The following is a 21,165-nucleotide window of genomic DNA, read 5'->3' as shown; positions in this document are numbered from 1 at the left end:
CTGCTTGGTCCATTCCAGCTCAAGCCCTAGTGAGAATCTTTCTTTCCTTTTAATATATATTTTAATATTTCTTATGACCAGGATTAGTTATCTTTTGCTACATGATAAATTATCATAGAGTTTCTTTGGGTCAGGAATTCTGAAAAGGGGGCGCCTGGGTGGCTCAGTCGTTAAGCGTCTGCCTTCGGCTCAGGTCATGATCCCGGGGTCCTGGGATCGAGTCCCACATCGGGCTCCTTGCTCAGCACAGAGCCTGCCTCTCCCTCTGCCTGCCTGCCACTCCCCCTGCTTATGCTCTGTCTCTCTCACTCTCTCTGTGTCAAATAAATAAATAAAATCTTTAAAAAAAAAAAAAAGGAATTCTGAAAAGGTTTATTTATTTGAAAGAGAGAGAGCAAGAAAGAGAGAGCAAGCATGAGTGGGGAGAAGGGCAGAGGGAGAAGCAGGCTTCCCCCGAATGGGGAGTCACACTCACGGCTCAATCCCAGGACTTCAGCTGAGATCATGACCTGAGCCGAAGGTAGACACTTAAGTGACTGATCCACCCAAGCATCCCTGAAAGGGCTCTTCTAAAAGGAATGGCTTAGGTGGCGCTTGGGTGGCTCAGTCATTAAGTGTCTGCCTTCAGCTCAGGTCATGATCCCAGGGTCCTGGGATCGAGCCCCACATTGGGATCCCTGCTCAGCGGGAAGCCTGCTTCTCCCTCTCCCACTCCCCCTGCTTGTGTTCTCTCTCTCGCTGTGTCTCTGTCAAATAAATAAACAGAATCTTTAAAAAAATAAAAAAAATAAAAAAAAATAAAAGGAATGGCTTAATATCTCCTCCAGGAAATCTGGAAGACTTGACAGGTGGGGGCTGGAATGTTCTGAAGACTTCGGAAACCCAAAATCACTGAAATCTTTCGTTTTCTGCAGCTAATCCAGCTCCAAGGAGCAATATCAGCCTTATTGTCAAAGAAGACAGCATATTTGAGATTCATTCAGGTTGTTGTAGCACATATCACTATTTTGTTCCTTTTTGTTGTTGAAGTAATTTTTATTGCATGGATATGTCACATAATGTTTATCCATTCACCAAAAGATAGACATTTGCATTGTTGTCAGTTTTGAAGTGTATACATAATACTTTAATGTGCATTTGTATACAGGTTTTTGTGTGGATGTTTATTTCATCTTCTTGGGTAGATACCTAGGAGGGGAATTGCTGTAATATAAGTTCATGTTTAATGTTTACAGAATGTTCCAACCCATTTTCCAAAGTGATTATATAGTTTTCTGTTTCCATCACCAGAAATCCTTTCCATCTGCAACCCATTTCATTTCTCTGAGCAATGATTTGTGAAGTTCTGTTTGTAAGTCCTGCATCTATTTGCTAAATTTATTCCCAAATATTTTATTATCTTTGATTATATTGTGAATGGAGCTTTTTTTTTTTTTTTGTCTCAGTTTCATTCTTTCCAATCTGGATCCTTACATTTTTTTAAATTTTATTTTCATTTGATTGTACAATGGTGAATATATGTGGCAACTATTATTTCCGCCGTTTCCGCCCAGTGCCCAATTTTAGAGAGAAAGCACTGACTCACTGTTGAATATGATGTTAGCTATGGGCTTTCTGTAGGTAGACTAGATCAGGTTGAAGATCTTGCCTCCTGTTCATTACTTTTTTAGAAGACTTTTTAAAAATTATGAATGGATGTAAGATTTTGTCAAACGCTAATTCTGAATCTATTTGAGATGGCCATGTGTTTTTTAGTTTTCTTCTAGTAATATGGTGTGTTGGATTGATTATTCTTGGACATTAAACTAACCTTACATCCTTAGGATAAATGCCATTTGGTCATTGTGTAGTAATTTTATAGTATGCTCTGGAATTGATTTGTTAATATTTTGTTAAGGAATTTTTGTACTTATGTTTATGAGTGATATTAGCCCATATTGTTTTGTTTTGTTTTCTTATGATGTTTTTTCATTGGCTTTGGTAGCAGTATACATAGAATTAAATGGTGTTTCTTTCTCCATTTCCTGAAAGTTTGTGAAGAATTGGTATTATATGATTTTAAATAGTTGATAGAATTTCCCCAGTGGGGTGCCTAGGTGGCTCAGTCAGTTAAGCATATGCCTTTGGCTCAGGTCATGATCCCAGGGTCTTGGGATTGAGCCCTGCATCTGGCTCTCTGCTCAGCAGGGAGCCTGCTTCTCCCTCTGCCTCTGTTTGCCGCTCCCCCTGCTTATGCTCTCTCTCTCTCTGTCAAATAAATAAATGAAATCTCTAATCTTTAAAAATAAAATAGCTCCAGAGTTCAAAAAAAAAATTCCCCCATTGAAGGCATGTGTGCATGAGATTTTATTGGTTGCGAGATTTTTAATTACAACTTGATTTTATTCATTTGTTTAAGGTCTATTAAGGTTTTGTATTTCTTTTAAAGGTCATTGTTGGTAATCTGTGTCTTTCTAGGAATTTGTTCAGTTCATTTATGTTGACTAGATTTTTGGCTTATATTCATAATATTCCTTATAATATTTTAACTCATTTATGATAAACAGTGATTTTTTTTTCCTTCATTCCTTGTTTTTGGAATTTGGCCTTTACCTTTTGTTTTCTTAATGAAACCGTACTTGAAAATACTACTAATAAGGCAATTCTAACTCAGACTGACTCAGAAAGCTAAGGGAGCTCACTGAGATATCATCAAAGGATGGGGAAAGAAAATCTAACAAAACATTTTTGAAGGCATAGGGGATAAAAACAAAATGATTTCTTGATTATATTATGTGAGCCAAAAACTATTAATAAGCTGGTTATTAAATATAAGCAACATGCATCCATAATAATTGGAATTTAAATGATTTGACTACAAAGAACACAGCAATTAGTCAGGTAAGATTTTGGTTATTTAAAATTTACTAAATTTAGGGATGCCTGTGTGGCTTAGTTGGGTAAGCCTCTGCCTGTGGCTCAGGTCATGATTCCAGGGTCCTGGGATGGAGCCCCACATCGCATCGGGCTCTCTGCTCACTGGGGAGTCTGCTTCTCCCTCTCCCCCTGCCACTCCCCCTGCTTCTGCTTTCTCTCTCTCTCTCTGACAAATAAATAAATAAAATCTTTAAAAAATAAAATAAAATAAAATTTACTAAATTTATATTTGAAACTGCCCTCTACATATTCAGTGATAATTAGTTTCTACATGGCAAAAATGTTGGTAATAATGCTCATGCTAAGTCATGATTAAACAAATTTCATCATCGCTGTCCCAAATACAGATTAGATGAGTCAGAAGAAAAAGGGTCATTATTTCTTCAATGTAATTTTCTGAATTATATGCATAAATGAAAAAAAATCGATATTACTCTAACAAATTTTATCCTCTTGTAAAAAGTTCAGTGCTTAAGTACAGGAGTTCTTGAACAGAGATGTTACTGCTTCCCCAATTGGCTTGTCCCTCTGCCCCTCCCCCACTCATGCTCTTCCTCTCTCTCTCAAATAAACAAACGAAATCTAAAAACAAACAACACGCACAAAACTCTCCTCTTTATACGGCCTCAGGACTTGTACTTTATATATAAAATGGAAAGCGGAGACTGATTTTTATGTTGGCAGAAACTGAATAGGCTAAGTAATTCACATGAGTTCCCTAAACTAATCTGTAATACTAATTTGTTGTCTATTTTTTTCAATAGCTAAATAAATTTCAGTTATTTTCTAATGCACGATGTATACTAGAGTTTAAGAGCATGAACTTGGAACCAGAACCCCATCTTATTACTTCCAACTTGTAATTTTTGGGAATCACATTCCCCTTCTGTTCCTCAGAGTTCCACATACAATAATGGGGATAATAATGTCTATAACAGAGTTACTGTGAACCCTAAAAGAGTTAATTTGTAAGCATTACAAACATTAGGCCTAGTTTTTTTTTTTTAATTTTGTCGTTATTTTTTATAATTTCCAGGTTTTTCTTACAAAAGTAAACCAAATTTAGCCAAATTTTTTACTTTTATCTACATATTAGGCTATAGGAGTAATTAACACCAAAAATAGATACAGAGCTAGATAACCTCCAAGAAGTGCACTTTGTAATAAGAGTGATGTAATTTACTAGAGGTGATCTAACATTTTGTAAAACACCACCATTTATTTAATATAACAAACCTATGAATTTGGGACTGTTAATACTGTATGTTTCATACAAAGAAACCAAATTAAAGGTAGATTAAATAACTTCTGAAAACAGCCGACATTTTCTACCAAATAAGATAATTCCCTGTGGCCAATATTAATTTTTTTGCCAATATTAATTTTTATTTATTTTATTTATTTATTTTTTAAGATTTTATTTATTTATTTGACAGAGAGAGACGCAGCGAGAGAGGGAACACAAGCAGGGGGAGTGGGAGAGGGAGAAGCAGGCTTCCCGCCGAGCAGGGAGCCCGATGCGGGGCTCGATCCCAGAACCCTGGGATCCTGACCTGAGCCGAAGGCAGACGCTTAACGACTGAGCCACCCAGGAGCCCCTACCAATATTAATTTTTAAATCATACTTTCTGCATCCTTCTCCAAGATTACCAATACACCTTCTATAAGCACATCCTCTATTACAGAATATACCATTCATCCCCACTTTGTGTTATCTGTGTGTGTACTGGTACACAATGATGGATTTCACTGTGTCATATGTGAATATGTGAACATTTATTATGATACTGTTTATAGTGCCTATTATTTTCTAATAAATTTTAGCACAGCAGGGTAGTGGAGAGTTGGCAGAGTCAGTCATGTGTTGAAATTTTGTATGCTTCTTTGAAAGAATCCAGATAGAGGTCTAAAAGAATACTAATATGAATCATCAGCAGCACTGCAGATGAAGGATTTAACACATAAACCAATCAATAGAGAAGGTAGGGTGGCATACGCATGGTATTTGGATTTCCATAGTCCTGGGTTGGAATTTTAACTTCCCATTCCCCTAAAGGTGTGACTCTGGGCAGGGTCCTTCGACAATTTGGGGCAGTTTATCCAACGGTAAAATTTCATATGGTAAAATTTTATAACAAGAGAGGTAAACTGTGCATTGCTATGCCTTACTAACTTAATTTTTTTGAGTCTTCTTCAACAAATGACAGGGAAGCAGGTAATGTATCAAGGGCTGGGGCTAAAACTTTTGATGGGATTTGGCACTTTTTCAAAACAACACTTTTTTTTTTTAATCTACTATAGGAAGAAAATCCTTATTCTTTCTTTTCTTACCACCAGCAAGTCATTTCAGTGTGTATCCTAGCTTTCCATAATCTGTGTCTTCTACTTCCTTAAGTCTGTTTTTTAAAACTTTATTTATAAAAGCCCCTTCTCCTTCATTTTCCTTGTAATTTATCATCCTTTTCAGGAAGAATCATTTTGAAATAACTTTTTAAATATGTAGATGATCCTACCCAATAAAGTTTTAATTATATGGACACAACATAGAAAACATGTTTTATCCAGTGAAAATTATCACTATTATTGAAGGCTGGTTCTGTGCGCTCTGGTATGATGACTATGTGTTTGATAAAATACTAGCCAGATGGTTGACCTTAACTTTGGTGGTGAGTGAATTTCAGGATGAACACTGGTATGGGGCATCATTAGTGTTCCAACAGCAAAACCCTGACATACTTACCCATCCTTTTATCATTTATACTTGGCACACTGCAGAGTTTCCCATTAAGGAAGGATCATTTGACTTCTTTATAATGGCTGATTTAAAAATAATAATAATAATAATAATGGGTGCCTGGATGGCTCGGTCAGTTAAGCCTCAGACTCTTGATTTCCACTCAGGTCATGATCTCAGGGTCCTGGGATGCAGCACTGCATTGGGCTCCACACTCAGCAGGGAGTCTGCTTGTCTCTCTCTCTCGCTCTCTCTCTCTCCCTCTGTGCCCCGCCTCCACTCACACACACTCTCTCTCTGAAATAAATAAATAAATCTTTAAAAAAATTTAAAAATGTTTAATACTATTTACTGTAAGAATGATAACTGACCAGATTTTGTAACTGTCTGTTCTCTTTTTATGTTTTCAACAGGTAACCCATTATTAAGCAGCAAAGTCAACATATTGATTAATGTCTTAGATGTCAATGAATTTCCTCCAGAAATATCTGTGCCATATGAGACAGCTGTGTGTGAAAATGCCAAACCAGGACAGGTATCTTATCAATATTGTTAACTAATAGCATATAAAGACCTACTATATGCATATGTCTCAGGGTAGAAGACCATAGATAAATGCATGTACACACACACATCGATATCTATATCGATATCAATACTGATAATGATAGATAGATGGATAATTTTTCCCTGGATCATATGTTTTCATAAAAAAAAACCCACAAGAGATAGTAAACTCATAAATTAAGGGTGAATTTATGGATGTAGAAATAACATCCCAAGGGATAATTTGATGATGGCCTAGTGAATATTCTTCGTATAACTAAACAGTCTAGGATTGCAGATCTGCTACATTTTCTACTCCTTTACTGTGGACTTTTTATAGAATCTGTGACTATAAACCCAGTAAGCAAACAACTTTAGAGTGCATTCTTCTAGAGTGTTTCTTGCTTTGCTCACGTGTTTTATGAAGGGGTACAGAAGAGCTCTGTAGCCCATTAAAAATATAAGGCTTCTTTCTCTGGTGGCCTTGAGTAGAACATCTGGGTTATTCAAAATCTCTGAATTACACTTTCCTTATTAAGTCAATATTGCTCTGGTTCTAGTGGGAGATGTCATGAAGGAGGACCACATGGTTATGAAAGTTACTGTCAAAATCCCAGATTTAATGTGAGTGGTGCTGGGTCGCCAGTTTTTTTTCCCTAGACTATTATAGATGAATGAATAAAATAATATAATGTTATAATGTGACATGATGATATAATATGATATGATATAATGAATGAATCAAGCATGAGCAAATGATGAGAGTATGTCATGAAATAAGAATATGATTAATCCAATACTGTGCACCTAGGTTCCAAAGGAAAAATACGTCAGTATGCTTGCTTCGCTTTGTATTTTAATCACCTTTAAATAGCATAACTATTCATTTAAGTAAATTTGAAGTTTTAATTCTTACTGAAAAAAATCTTAATATTTAAAACAGTATCTTTTTTGAAAGAAGTTATTCCTTAATATTCAGTATTTGTTTCAATTTGAATGTTTTATACTGCTTTGTAGAAAAACTGTCCCATAACCCTAATCTTATGAAGTCCACTAGCTATGTAGCTATTAATTTAAAATTAAAAATCAGTGTTCTCATTCATACTAGCCACATTTTAGTTGCTCAATGGCTGTATCTACTAAGTGGCTACCATTTTTTGTCCATATAAACATAGAATATTTCCATCAGTGCAGAAACTTCTAGTGAACTGTGATGCTCTAATCCTTTCTCTGATAATTTGGGGAAAGTATTAAATTTATTAAAACCTGACTTATTTAGTCAGATTTCCCAATTGATAAATTTGCAACCTTAATTTTGAATAGATGCAGAAATGCATTAAAAATAAATTTTAAGCCTTTATCACTTTAAATGTACCCACAATTTACATGGGATAGATCCAGTGCCTTCTTTAGTTCCTAAAAGAGTAGATGCTGCATAAATGTTTAAACAAATATTAAACCAATTTGGTTATTTGAGAAGTTACAAGAGGTTTTCTGAAATTCCACTTTCCAGATCCCTCCACCCTCACCCGCAAAAACCCAACTCTCTATTTTTTTAGATAGGAATATTAATTATTTTATATCAATTAGACTCTTGTAATGAACAAAATGAAAGTCCTTTCAGAAATAGAACTCCATTTGATGCTTCTCTGCTTGTCTAGTAAACTAAAGAGTTTGAAAAGTTGGGAGAAGTAGAAATGACCTGAGGCTTTCTTACATCTGGGCAGAGTGGTAAGCAATCAGTGGGGTCCTTGGAGGCTCTTTTTCTAATAAATACCTATTGGGTTTTCTACTGGGCCACATTTGTTACTGGAGTTTTCAGGGAGTGTGGTATGTGAGCATTTTCTGCTCTTGACCCCAGGCATTCTGCCCATTGTCTAGGAACTATGCATAGGAACTGTCTATCACTTCTGGCCTATAATTGAATATGTATGCATGTATATGTATGTATTTTTATATGCATGTATGTGTTATCTATCAAGAGACAAAAGAGAAGAGAGAGAAAGATGATGCTATCTAAATCAACAGTGATACATACAGTGAATTCCTGAAGTATGAGAGTTTTTTTTTCCTTAGGGCAATGACTCCCAAGTGTCAATTCCAGATAAGTGCCTGTTTTTACCAAAACTTTCTTCTCTGTCTGCTGTTTGAAAGGACATTGCTTCATCCTAAAGTTATGTTCTTGGTATTTTTTGATGTTAAATAACTTTAATTTGGTAAATGGTTATGCTTGCTGATAGTAGTTAAAGGCAAAACAAAACAAAACACCTGGTAACCCAATCCCCTAATAATTTACAGAAAACTTATGGATGGGATAATAGTGATATGACTGAGCATATGAGTTTATGTGAAGTTACGTAAGTTGAAGTTTTAGAGAATTGTGACTGATTCACAGTGAACCAGGGAACCGAAATTCTCATTAGAAAACCAATTTTTCACATTAGAAATTACTAATATGGCGCCAGGCCCTCGAAGTCACAGTAGATACACTTATGTGTGAGTGTGTGATTTTGTATGCGTGTGTACATGCACACAACTCTATGGGGACATAGATCATAGTAATAAGATTGAGTTTTAGCCATGGAATGAAAACAAAAAGTAGTAAGTAAATCACATATAGAACACATGATGTATGCTTTTGCCCACTGTGACAAAGACACAGTACTTGAAATAAAAGGTCTTCCTTTGACAAATTCAAATTTTGCCTAAGAAAGTGATCACCTGAGCACTACTCTGCTCTCACTCTCTTCTACACACATTTCCTGAAATGCTTTCAGATTCAAAGCCATTGGATATGTTAATAAAATACAACCTCAAAGCTATTATAATTTGCTTATCTATATGGTGAATTATCAATTTCACAGTTTGGCTCTCAGAAGTTGTTTTTACTCTCCAAATTCTTAAGGGCATTTTCTTGAAATATCAGAATTTTAACTGCTAAACACACAACCTATGGGAAGTGATTTAGGAAAAATTTTGAAACCGGGTTGTTATAGTGCTTCCTTCTTTAAAAAACTTTATGAAAATACATTTAGTATTCTTGCTCATTGGGGGAAAACAAATATAAGGACAAAACCAGATATACATCCTTTGTATTTCTCTTTCTCATCATTTTATTTATTTATGAAAATAAAACTCATTCTCACAAATAAAACTATACTAAAATTTTGCTATCGCAAGGGCTTTTAAATAATCAGAGATTTTCTTTCCAGTAAGCATTTTCATATTTAGGTTAGAAAGCATTTATTTTATTTAGTTTAAAATGCAAGCAAGTGCATTTTAATTTTATTTTGCTTTTTAGTGAGAATTTTCAATGGTGTTAAGCTTTTTTAGTTATGCAGATATTGACTTGGAATTCGCCCATACCCTATAATTGTACCTGCCATTATGAACTGTAAATGTTTAGATATGTGTTCATAAAAATCATTTGTAAATAATTGGCTCACTGATATGAATCCTAAAAATGTCATTTCTATCTCCTTGCATGCATCATTGGATAAACTTATTAGCCTGCTGTATGTAAAGTTCCCTTTGAAACTCATGACTGACTTCAAGTTTCATCTCAACTTTGTTTCAGATAATTCAGATAGTCAGCGCTGCAGACCGAGATCTTTCACCTGCTGGGCAGCAATTCTCCTTTAGGTTATCACCCGAAGCTGCCATCAAACCAAATTTTACAGTCCGTGACTTCAGAAGTAAGTTTAACCCCATAAAAAAGAAAAAAACCTCTTATCATGTAACTTTGTAAAAGGACACAAAGGTAGAAATCAATGTTTTTCTAAAAGCACTCAATTTCATAAAATATGGAAATCCATATATGAAAAATACAAAATTCTATAGCTAGCAGTAAATTAAATATTTAACCTATATAGTTTGTATCTAATGAGGCAAATTGCTTCCATTTATAATGTGGACAGTCCCTTAATGTGTCAAGCAAAACCGGCCTATCTGGGAAATTGAATGCTTTCTATGTTTTAAATATATCATTTGTTCCACATGCACATTACTTGTACAAACAAGTCGGTAACTTCTTAGTAACTGGTTTATTTGAATAACACAGAGTACAACACAGGTTAAGAATACAGGCTTTGTAATTAGAATAGCGAAGGTTTTCCTTCCCACTCCATTATGTCCTCAATGGCAGATTCTCAGTGTATTAAGTTAAACTAAATAATTTTAAACTCATAGTCGAACTGAATCAGCCTCATAGTATTTATATTAAATAAAATAATGCATGCAAATCCTTTAACACAATACCCAAAGTGATTTTAGTTGCCACCCTACCATCATATCTGCACTTTCGTATCTACCACCAATGTTACTACCATCATCACCGCTGTTATTGCTACTAATACCATCACATCTGCTACTGTTACACTCACTACAAAAATACAATGGACGCTAGATTACAAATATTAAAGCTAAGCACTGAAATTATTAATTCTGTGACTTGCGGATATTTTATCCCTTCTAAGTTTCCATAGTTATGAAATTGGGATTAGAATCACCTGAGTTCATAATATTGGATAGTAAAAAGCTAATTTCTTACTAAATTCTATGCTTATAGAACGAATGAACCAATTGTGATGAGATAATGATGATGATGATGATGATGGACAGAAGTCAAAGGATGTCTGAGTACATTTACTTTTCTGCAAATATTTAGAGGAAAGAAAGCAGACATTTTGTCATAGAAAGAGATTCAGTAGGATTTGCTTCATCTGATAATGTAATGCGAGGGATGGCAGTAAATGCAAGAGGGTCCCAAATATGAAGAGCCTTATAAGTAGAGAGACCACATATTTTGTTATGAAAATTAGAACACTTTGGAGAATAGAAGTGGACAATATTAGTAATTTTAATTAGAACAGCTCACATAAAATAGGGCTATCCAAGACAAATCAGACTATGTGGTCACCCTAACTACAAGCCATTTGAAAGGATTATAACTTAAATCCAATGACTTCAGAAGTCTTTGAAAGGTTTACAAGAGCATAGTATGTTCAGATTTGCATTAGGAAGATCAGTTTGGTTGTAGCGTGGAAAAGATAATAGGAGGATATAGGATTACTTCTGATGCTATTGCAGGAGTGGGTGAGAGAGAATTAGATTAAAGTAATGGCAAATGGAGACATGTGGATAGAGATAGAATCCATAGGGCTTGATGCTAGATTGCCTAGATTCCATGTGTAAATACAATGGAGAAGACTAATCAGACTTCCAGATCCCTGGCTTGGGCAACAAGGTCGATGGTCACATCATTCAGGAACATAATTTGACTGTTTCCCCATTGTATCTTTGCTGGAGAAACTATATCTGATTAATCATGATAATATGAATCAGATCATTTTGCCTTATAGCATAGTGTTTTCTCATAATTTGAATATTATTTGCTATTCATATGCCATTTACTATATTCTCTATTTTATCTTAAGTTATATTTTAAGTAAGTGTAAGTTTTTAAAAACTGAATAGAAATCTTTTTTTCACTTCACATATTTACCTTTTTAAAAAAACTTTTCCCCCTGGGGGTTTAAATTCCGCTCACTTAGCAAATTTCGATCAACTATAGTCACCATGTTATACATTAGATCCTCAGGCTTTATTCATCTTATAATTAAGAATCTGTATCTTTTTTTACCAATCTTTCCCCATTTTCTCCATACCCGGCCCCTGACAACTGCATTTCTACGGTTTTTAGAAGTTCCTTTTTTTTTTTAAATCTTTTTTAGATTCCCCATATAAATGTTACCATGTGCAGCATTTCTCTTTCTCTGTCTGGCTTATATCACTTAGCATAATGCTCTCCAGGTTAATCCATGTTATCATAAATGGCAATATTTCCTTCTTTCTTATAGCCTAATAATACTCCATTGTGTGCACATATATTTATGGTTTGTATGATATATATTAACTTTACCTGTTCTTCAGTAGAAACTATTTTAAGAGTGGACATGAGGTTTAATATCTTTTTTTCCCACCATGAACAGCACAATGAATTTTTTATGGCCATATATCAATAATAAGAATATATTGAAAATACAGTAATCCCCCTTTTCTGTTGAGGGATATGGTCCTAGACACCCAGTGGATGCCTGAAACCAAACCACGTATGGTACTGAACCCTGTGTGTATGTATATATATATATATATATATATAATAGGTAGATAGATAGATAGATATAATCTTTTACTGGGTGCCTGGGTGGCTCAGTTGGTTGGGCGACTGCCTTCGGCTCAGGTCATGATCCTGGAGTCCCGGGATGGAGTCCCGCATCGGGCTCCCTGCTCGGCGGGGAGTCTGCTTCTCCCTCTGACCCTCCTCCCTCTCATGCTCTGTTTCTCATTCTCTCTGTCTCAAATAAATAAATAAAATCTTAAAAAAAAAAAAAGATAAAATCTTTTACTATACACACATACCTTATGATAATGTTTAATTTATAAGTTAGACAAAGTAATTAACAGCAATAATAATAAAATAGAACAATTGTAACAATATACTCTAATAAAAGTTATGTAAATATGATCTCTCTCTTTCTTAAACTATTTTGTATTGTACTCACCCTTCTTATGATGATGATGTAAAATGATAAAATGCTTACGTGATGAGATGAAATCACCTTTGGACCGTACACCAGAAAGCGGATCATCTCCTTCCAGGCCAAGTTCGACTTGGGGCAACTGAAATCAGAGAAAGTAAAACCGTGGATGGGGGGGAGGGGGCTACTGTAAACATAAAAGAATAGGAGGCCTTTTGATATAATACGTTCAGGAACATTGAATCCATGACTCCTCAAGTGCAAATATATCAGCTTTTCCAAACCCCTACTTTTATTAATAATTTTCACCTAGATTTCAAATTATTTACTAAATAGTTGTAGTAAATCCTGACTTCCTTTTCCTCAGACTCAAGTATTCAATCAGCTGCTGAAGATTTCAATGTGAATTCAATTAGCCCCCATTGTTTTATTCCTACTGTCATCATAAGTACCCGGCATTACTAAGTTTCATTGGGAATATTATAATCGACATTTGGCATCTTGATGTTTTGTTTTTCAATTTGAAAAATTTCTTCTATGTAATAATAAATCATCTTCCCATGTAAAACAGTCATATCAAGTAAAGTTTTCTCAACTTCGTGCTTCTATTGAAATGAGTCTAGAGAAGCTGCCTAATTTTTAGTTGTAGAATCTAGAATATACAAAGAGATGAATGGCATTTTACTGAGATAGTAACATTTTTCTGAAATACCTGTATTTTAATGAGTAATATATATTTTTAAAATTAGTTTCCTTGATTCCAAAGTGGATATCATATATGGCTATAATAAATTAAATATTAACATGTTTTTTAAAATAGCAAAATATAATGGGCGCCTGGGTGGCTCAGTTGGTTAAGCGACTGCCTTCAGCTCAGGTCATGATCATGGAGTCCCGGGATCGAGTTCCGCATCAGGCTCTCTGCTCAGCAGGGAGTCTGCTTCTCCCTCTGACCCTCCCCCCCTCATGCTCTTTATCTCATTCTCTCTCTCAAATAAATAAATAAAATCTTAAAAAAAATAAAAATAAAAATAAAATAGCAAAATATTTCTAGGAGTTACTTTAATAGACAAAAAATGAAATGGTGTTATAAATAAAACCAAATTCCCACTTCTATGTGTAGGAATAAAAGAAGGAAAGAAAAAATGCGTGCAAAATAATACTTTCAATAGTAGTATTAATTGCATTTATATAAAATTTAAAATATTTATTGTTTTGAATCATTCTAAGTAAATATTGCTATTGTTGATTTTGTCAGAACTAAAATGAATTATTTTTGTACTTATATTAAAATAGTGATTATTATAATTTATTATGTTTAAAATTTTTAATGAATCTTGATGTTTTTAACACACTTTATTTTCCATTTTTCTTATACTAACTAATGTACAAAAGTAAAAAATATTATATACATATATGCATATATACATATACATGTACAAAAGTGAACGCTATATATATATATATACATATATGCATATGTAAATATATATGTATAAAGTGTACATATGTTTTTTACCATATATATCATAGATATAGATCTGGGAAAAATAAAAAATCAAATGCTAAACTGATTTTGTTGTCTTTTAAAGAACAAGTTCATAGGTGAGATATTTTACGGACTCATGCTTTGTAATCTCTGCTCTTCCATCATGTAAGAAAACACCCACAGATGTATTTTTTTTCTCAATGAGATTTCAATGTTAAAAAAAAAAGTGGGTCAACAGACACACACACAAATGGGTCAACACAAAATACTTCTAGTCTTATAAACAGTTTTATATTCTTTCTGAATTGAAAATTTAATTCTTACACCAGACAAGATTAACATTTCTTCTTTTCCTAAGGATTATTTTGATTACATTTGGCAGCTTTCATAATAATAAAAGAAAGAATTAAAATATGGATGCATTTTTGCTGATGCAAGAAGAGCTTCCTACTGTTTAACCGATACCAACTTTCAAATTTGAAGCGAAGCTTTTAGTAACTCTCTTATCACAAATGTCATGTTTTGTAGACAACACAGCTGGAATTGAAACCCGAAGAAATGGATACAGGCGCAGGCAGCAAGAGATGTATTTCCTTCCTGTTGTAATAGAAGACAGCAGCTATCCTGTGCAGAGCAGCACCAACACAATGACTATTCGAGTTTGTAGATGTGACTCTGATGGTACCATCCTGTCTTGTAATGTGGAAGCAATTTTTCTACCTGTGGGACTCAGCACTGGGGCTTTGATTGCAATCCTACTGTGCATTGTTATACTCTTAGGTTGGTTTCAGTATTAATCACGTATTCTCTCTCTCTCCATCTCTCTCTCTCCTCTGTGCCTCTCTCTTCACAATTTACCATGTAAATCAGGTTTTTCTTCATTGAGGTTTTGACCTTCATTGAGATGTCACATCTGGATAGAAGAAAAATTATCTATATTGAGTGATATTTTTATTAATGTTAAATTTCTATTTACTATCTCATGTCTATATACCATTTGGAATAAATAAATAGCATCAGAACACAAAACTATGTTCAACCCGTTGGAGATTTTACTAATAACAGTTTGTTGCACTTGCCACAGTGAAATTTTCTGTAACAAATATCCCATTTACAGCAGTGGGTTTTTTTAAGTGGTTTTTTAAAAAAATTCATTTTACATTCCAGTAATTGTTGTTCCCTAATAAGATATTATATAAATCTTTAAAAATATACTAGATGATCAGTAGCTTTCAAATGCCAGTTCAATAAAGGAAGAAAAGAGAAAGAACAGGAAAAGAGTGAGAAAGTGAAAGCACCCCCAAATTTTCTTTTTTTTTTTGTTTAAAATGCCAGCCGTTAAAAAAAAAAAACAAAAAAAAAATTAAAAAAAATTAAAAAAAATAAAATGCCAGCCGAGGGTGCCTGGGTGGCTCAGTTGGTTAAGCGACTGCCTTCGGCTCAGGTCATGATCCTGGAGTCCCTGGATCAAGTCCCGCATTGGGCTCCCTGCTCGGCAGGGAGTCTGCTTCTCCCTCTGACCCTCCCCCCCTCATGTGCTCTCTCTCTCATTCTCTCTCTCTCAAATAAATAAATAAAAAATCTTTAAAAAAAAAATGCCAGCCGAAAACAGTTCTTATTCCAGTTTTCTCACATCTCACATCAAAATTCTAACCATTCCCCCTAGAACACAACACACTGAAATATCTAGAAGCCCTGCAAAGAAAAAGGACGGAGGTAATACATTCTGTAACATCTCTGTAAGAATTAATATAAATCTACTTTAGGGGTTTCGTTCTCCCATTAATTCTGTTCAGCTGGCTCCCTTCACTTATTAATTCACCGGCAGATTCACAAGACCAGAGAGAGCTTTTCTGTTTTGCCAGTCATTTCTTTAAATTCAAATGGCAACAGATTACAATTGGGCATTGTGGAATCCGTTTATATATGCTTCACAAATGTAGATGCATACTTTTATCTTAAGATAGGAAATAACAACAACAACAAAAAAAACTAGGATGTAAGGCATCGAGTAAGGCATTATGTCATAGTTTATGGAGAACATTCTCCAAGTCAGAAACTCATGTTAGTTTGGAGATTGAAGTTCTAGTGCGATCTTAATGGTATAGGGTATTAATTCCACATAAGTAAGTTTGGTATCCAGAAAAAAAAAGTTCCTTTCTATCCTTATAATTTATAAGTTATCTCTGGCATCTGTGCTGATGATACGAACCTTAGAAGGGAGGATTCAGAATAATATTCTCACATCTGAAATTGAACACCAGCAATTAGTTGTTTAACCTCAAATCCAATGTTACTTTTTCATGCTTCTCTCTTGTCTAGGAGCCACCTGAGTCCCAGATCACATCAACCTAGCATGACTTGGCATGTTCTGGACGCTCACCTTTGGCTTCTTTGGCCCTTTTACAGTGTAGCGAGTCATTTTGCTCTGGTCAGCAGCAGCATGTGCCTCCATCTGTCAGTCATTCCTCCAGATGCTCACTGAGGGTCCACGGTGCGCTTGCACACTTCTAGCACGTGAACTTTCCAGGATACAGCAGGGGATGGTGGCCCTATTTGTCCTGCCATGGGGTGTACTTAAAATCCAACTATTCTTGGCCTTCCTTAACCAATCTCAGACTCCTTCAGATCTTTCCTTAGCCATTTTCATAGCTTTCCTGGGAGGAGGGAAAGCAAGAGCATCTTGTGGGGTCTAGGTATCTTGTAGGGGGTTCTCAGGTACATCAGTTACAAGTGCCTTCTCAGCCAGAGCAGCTCCAAAGCCATTTTATATGCAAGGCATCTCTATGAGGCTTCCAGTTTCTCACTCACTCTCTGGGTGAGCAACAGTCTTTTTAGATTTTGGATTTCCCTAAATGCTGGGAGGAGTGCAGAGGGCTAAACATTTCTTCAAGGCCTATTGTACAGAAGCTCTACCTATATCTCCTCCCTCCTTCCAGTTGGTCAAACTTTAATTTTGGAGGAAGAGGGAATAAATGAGCTTTCATCATCACTCAATCTTCTCAAATTTCTAATCGTATGATGAGAGTTTTCCAGACCCTGCTGTAGTAAATCAAACACACTTTGTCTTTCAACCTGTTACCACCTCTGTGGAGGAGAGGGGTTTTTATGATGAGCAAAACTGAGCACTGACTTCATCATTTGAATCTGTGCCCATTCACTTCTAGAGGAAATAAACCCTTTCTTTTTTTTTAAGATTTTATTTGTTTGAGATAGAGATAGCGAGAGAACACGCAAGCGCTCGCATGCAAGGACTCATGCTTGAGCGAGGGGGAGGAGCAAAGGGAGAGAGAGAAGTAGGCTCCTTGCTATGCGGGGACCCTGACACGGGGCTCAATCTCAGTACCCCCAGATCATGCCCTGAGCTGAAGGTAGACACTTAACTAACTGAGCCACCCAGGCACCCCGAAATAAATGCTTTCAATTTAACAGATTGCTGTGCATCAACCAGGAACAAAAATAGATTTACATTATGAGAGTATATAAATTATTTCAAAAATTTTATCATGCTTCATGAACGTAAACTGAACACTAGCATTTGGTTTGGAAAATATCTCAACATGGCAGGACACAGAATTGAAATAATTAGAGGTCTTGGTTGACATGATTTATAAAACTAAGGCCCTTATATTCTACCCTCTTCTTTCCTTCCTTTCTCCTTTCCTTCCTTCTTTTCTTCCTTCTCTTTTTAAAATTTATTGCTTTTAAAAGTTATTGTCACATGAAGATTTGGATTTATTTCATTAGAAATGTAAGTGTTGCAACTGGGAAATCTAGCTATGAATAATATGTGTTATTTATGGGCTATAATATTCAAGTTTTATTATACCAACACTATACAGCTCTCTATATGCTTAGAACAACCATTCTTTTAAAAAATTTGTAACACACACTTTTTATCTGATACCAAAATATTAAGATATAACATAAATTAAATATAAGACTGTAATTGCTTGATTTTGTGAATAATTTTGCTAAGATTTGTTAGCTACAATTTCAAAATGAAGTTGCATAAGCATAGATATGATCCTTATTGTATAATATGTTTACTTTGAAAATAACGTGTTGGCAAGCCCTGATCAATTTTTTGGAGATGTGAACTACACATTCTCAACTTGCAATTTTTGTCTTGTTCTAGCCATAGTTGTGCTGTACGTAGCTCTGCGAAGGCAGAAGAAGAAAGACACTCTAATGACCTCTAAAGAAGACATCCGAGACAACGTTATCCATTACGATGATGAAGGAGGTGGGGAGGAGGACACCCAGGCTTTCGACATTGGTGCTCTGAGAAATCCGAAAGTGATTGAAGATAACAAAATTCGCAGGGATATAAAACCAGACTCTCTCTGTTTACCTCGTCAGAGACCACCGGTGGAAGATAACACAGACATACGGGATTTCATTAATCAAAGGCTACAGGAGAATGATGTGGACCCAACTGCCCCACCATACGATTCATTGGCAACATATGCGTATGAAGGAAATGGATCAGTAGCAGACTCCCTTAGCTCTATAGACTCTCTCACCACAGAAGTGGACCAGGACTACGACTATCTGACAGACTGGGGACCCCGCTTTAAAGTCCTGGCAGATATATTTGGTGAAGAAGAGAGTTATAACCCTGATAAAGTCACTTAGGGTGGAAGCGAAGGATAAAACACAACCAAAATGAGACATTTAAGAAAAAGAAACACAAATAGAAATTACAGACACACACAAACACACACACATGTGCGCGCACACACAGACACACACACACACACACACACACACACCAGGCTTTATAGGACACAGTCCTTTGATTATCTGGTTTCTAGCAAGTTGCTGTATTTATCATATTGTCAGTTTTGTTTTATTCTGCCGACACAAGATAAATCCTATTATGTGTACTTGCTTGATTTTGTTTTGTTATTTTGGAAACACACTGAGACAAGCTCAGGCCTATTAAATACAATTTACTGACATGACAACATAGAACGAAGATAGCTATGTGGCATCACGGTGGAAGAGTGTTAGGTTTTTCTTAATTCCACTAAAGTGCCTCTTGAAACTCTTATCATTTAAAATGGTGTATCATACACTCTGCTGTGATGGCATTGCAGGATTCAGAGATACAGAGGACAGAAAACAAAGACACTGTCTTTGTCAAGGAACAATAGCAACATGCTGACTTCTAATTCCTTCTGAGGAAAAGAGAATACTTTCTGAACTCCATCTTCTTATAATTCAAAGGTTTTTTTTTTTTTCTTTTTTAAACTGTATGCCAAAACATATTTGTTTTTCCTACCCTTTCAGAAAATTGAAATAAACGCGATAATATGAAATTCATTATGTAAGTCCTGAATTTTAAAAGCAATGTTTGACCTTAACATTAGTTCACATTAAAGGTGTTCAGTAAAATGTTCCTTTGTTTCCAAAAAAAAATTTAAAAAAAGGAAATTAAAAAAAAAATTCCCTCTTGATAAAGAGAGGCCTCAGGGCTGAAACTCCACACTAAAATAAATATTGGTTTTGTCTTCATACTGTGCTGGTGTGTGGAAAGTTGGTTTTAACAAATCATCAGATTATGAAAGTTTTCAGTCACAGATGAAATTTTTAAGTTGTGTTTCTATGAAATTTTTTAAGGAAAAAAGTGCCATTAATTTAAACACGGGAAAATTCATTACATAGCTTCTCAGAGTTTCTTATAAACCAGTGATTTTTTTGTCAACTAAGACAATAAAAGGCTTATCAAATAATACAGGATGGATTTATAACATCTCTAAAAATATTTATTATATACTACTAAACAAATGAAAAATCAGGGATTTTAGAAAAATCAAACCAGTTACTAATTACTAAAATAAACAGAAATGCAAAATCAGGCAGTTGATTTATTTATTGAATTAACATGGACTTCAACTTTGTAAACATTATTATTATATTAGATCTCACAGTTGCTACTTCATGCGATCATCTACACTAATTCAACTATAAATGATTCCATACAACTCCTGTGCTCTGTAAATAAATTTTACTTTTTAATTTGATGCAGATTTCTGAGAACTGTTAGATTTTATAAGCCTACAAGTACTACACTCATATACTTTACTCTCCAGTGAACTGTACACTATCTAGAAATGCACTTAACGAAACAGGTAACTATGAAGTGATAATATATTTTCTTAATAATATAATTATACAAATGACTACTGAACTATTGAGACTATCTGTAGGAAAAAATAAAGGTTGCTTAAAAGATCCATCCTGAAAATGTGGTCAAAACCTAGCTGTATTTATGAAATATTTATGAATATATTTATATTTGCAAAATTGCAAAAGAATTCACACATGGGAAAAATGGGTAGAAATATGGATAGTATAGGCAAATTATAGTCAGTCCTATTCATTCTTAAGGCTTACTTCAAATATGTGTTAGTGATAATTATGAGGTGGCAATTTGGCTGTTTGCATTTGCAGTTCACATCCCTGTTTTGGTGCCACAGAGTTGCACACTTTCCTTGTTTCCCCTCACAGGAACAATTACTGACCTTCCTCTCACTACCCAGATTTTACTTGTGTCTCATCTCTGGGAACTGCATTAGAATATTCATGTAGTGTAATAATTCGCAGCATAACACGTTTTGGGAAATATTTATGTAATTTTTAAAAACCTGGCAATGTCATAACCATACTGGAAAAAAAAGTGAAGGCAACTTCTGCGTTTGTCCTAGCAACACGATTTACTATGCAGTGATGTATGACCCCTTGAAGAAGGTTAATATGCAAGATCACTTCCAGCTGGCAACATGGTTCTTCTCAGGAGCTACTGCATTTTGTATCTTGGTCTAACTGCTCTGCATGTAGTCATATATAGGAAGTGATGATAGTAAAAAGAACACTTGGGAAGGGCAGGTCATTGCAAACCCCATGACTGAGATGCTAAGCAAAAAGGTGAAATT

General features: G+C 35.0%; 1 protein-coding gene across 1 annotated transcript in view; it reads left to right on the top strand.

Moving 5' to 3' along the window:
• Nucleotides 1–20,385, top strand: part of CDH12 (cadherin 12) — an 875,493-nt gene extending 855,108 nt beyond the window's left edge. The window contains exons 9-12 of the mRNA XM_081825789.1: nucleotides 6,064–6,185; nucleotides 9,774–9,891; nucleotides 14,753–15,004; nucleotides 18,363–20,385. Of these exons, the coding sequence (XP_081681915.1) occupies nucleotides 6,064–6,185; nucleotides 9,774–9,891; nucleotides 14,753–15,004; nucleotides 18,363–18,862 (992 nt within the window). The 3' untranslated portion in view covers nucleotides 18,863–20,385. The remainder of the gene's footprint in view (nucleotides 1–6,063; nucleotides 6,186–9,773; nucleotides 9,892–14,752; nucleotides 15,005–18,362) is intronic.
• Nucleotides 20,386–21,165: the final 780 nt, after the last annotated feature.

Source organism: Leptonychotes weddellii, chromosome 7 (genome assembly GCF_054177405.1).
Source record: "Leptonychotes weddellii isolate Sample4059 chromosome 7, ASM5417740v2, whole genome shotgun sequence".
In the NCBI taxonomy this organism is placed as follows: domain Eukaryota; kingdom Metazoa; phylum Chordata; class Mammalia; order Carnivora; family Phocidae; genus Leptonychotes; species Leptonychotes weddellii.
Note: the sequence above shows the minus strand (reverse complement) of the source record. Positions and strands in the feature narration are given on the sequence as shown.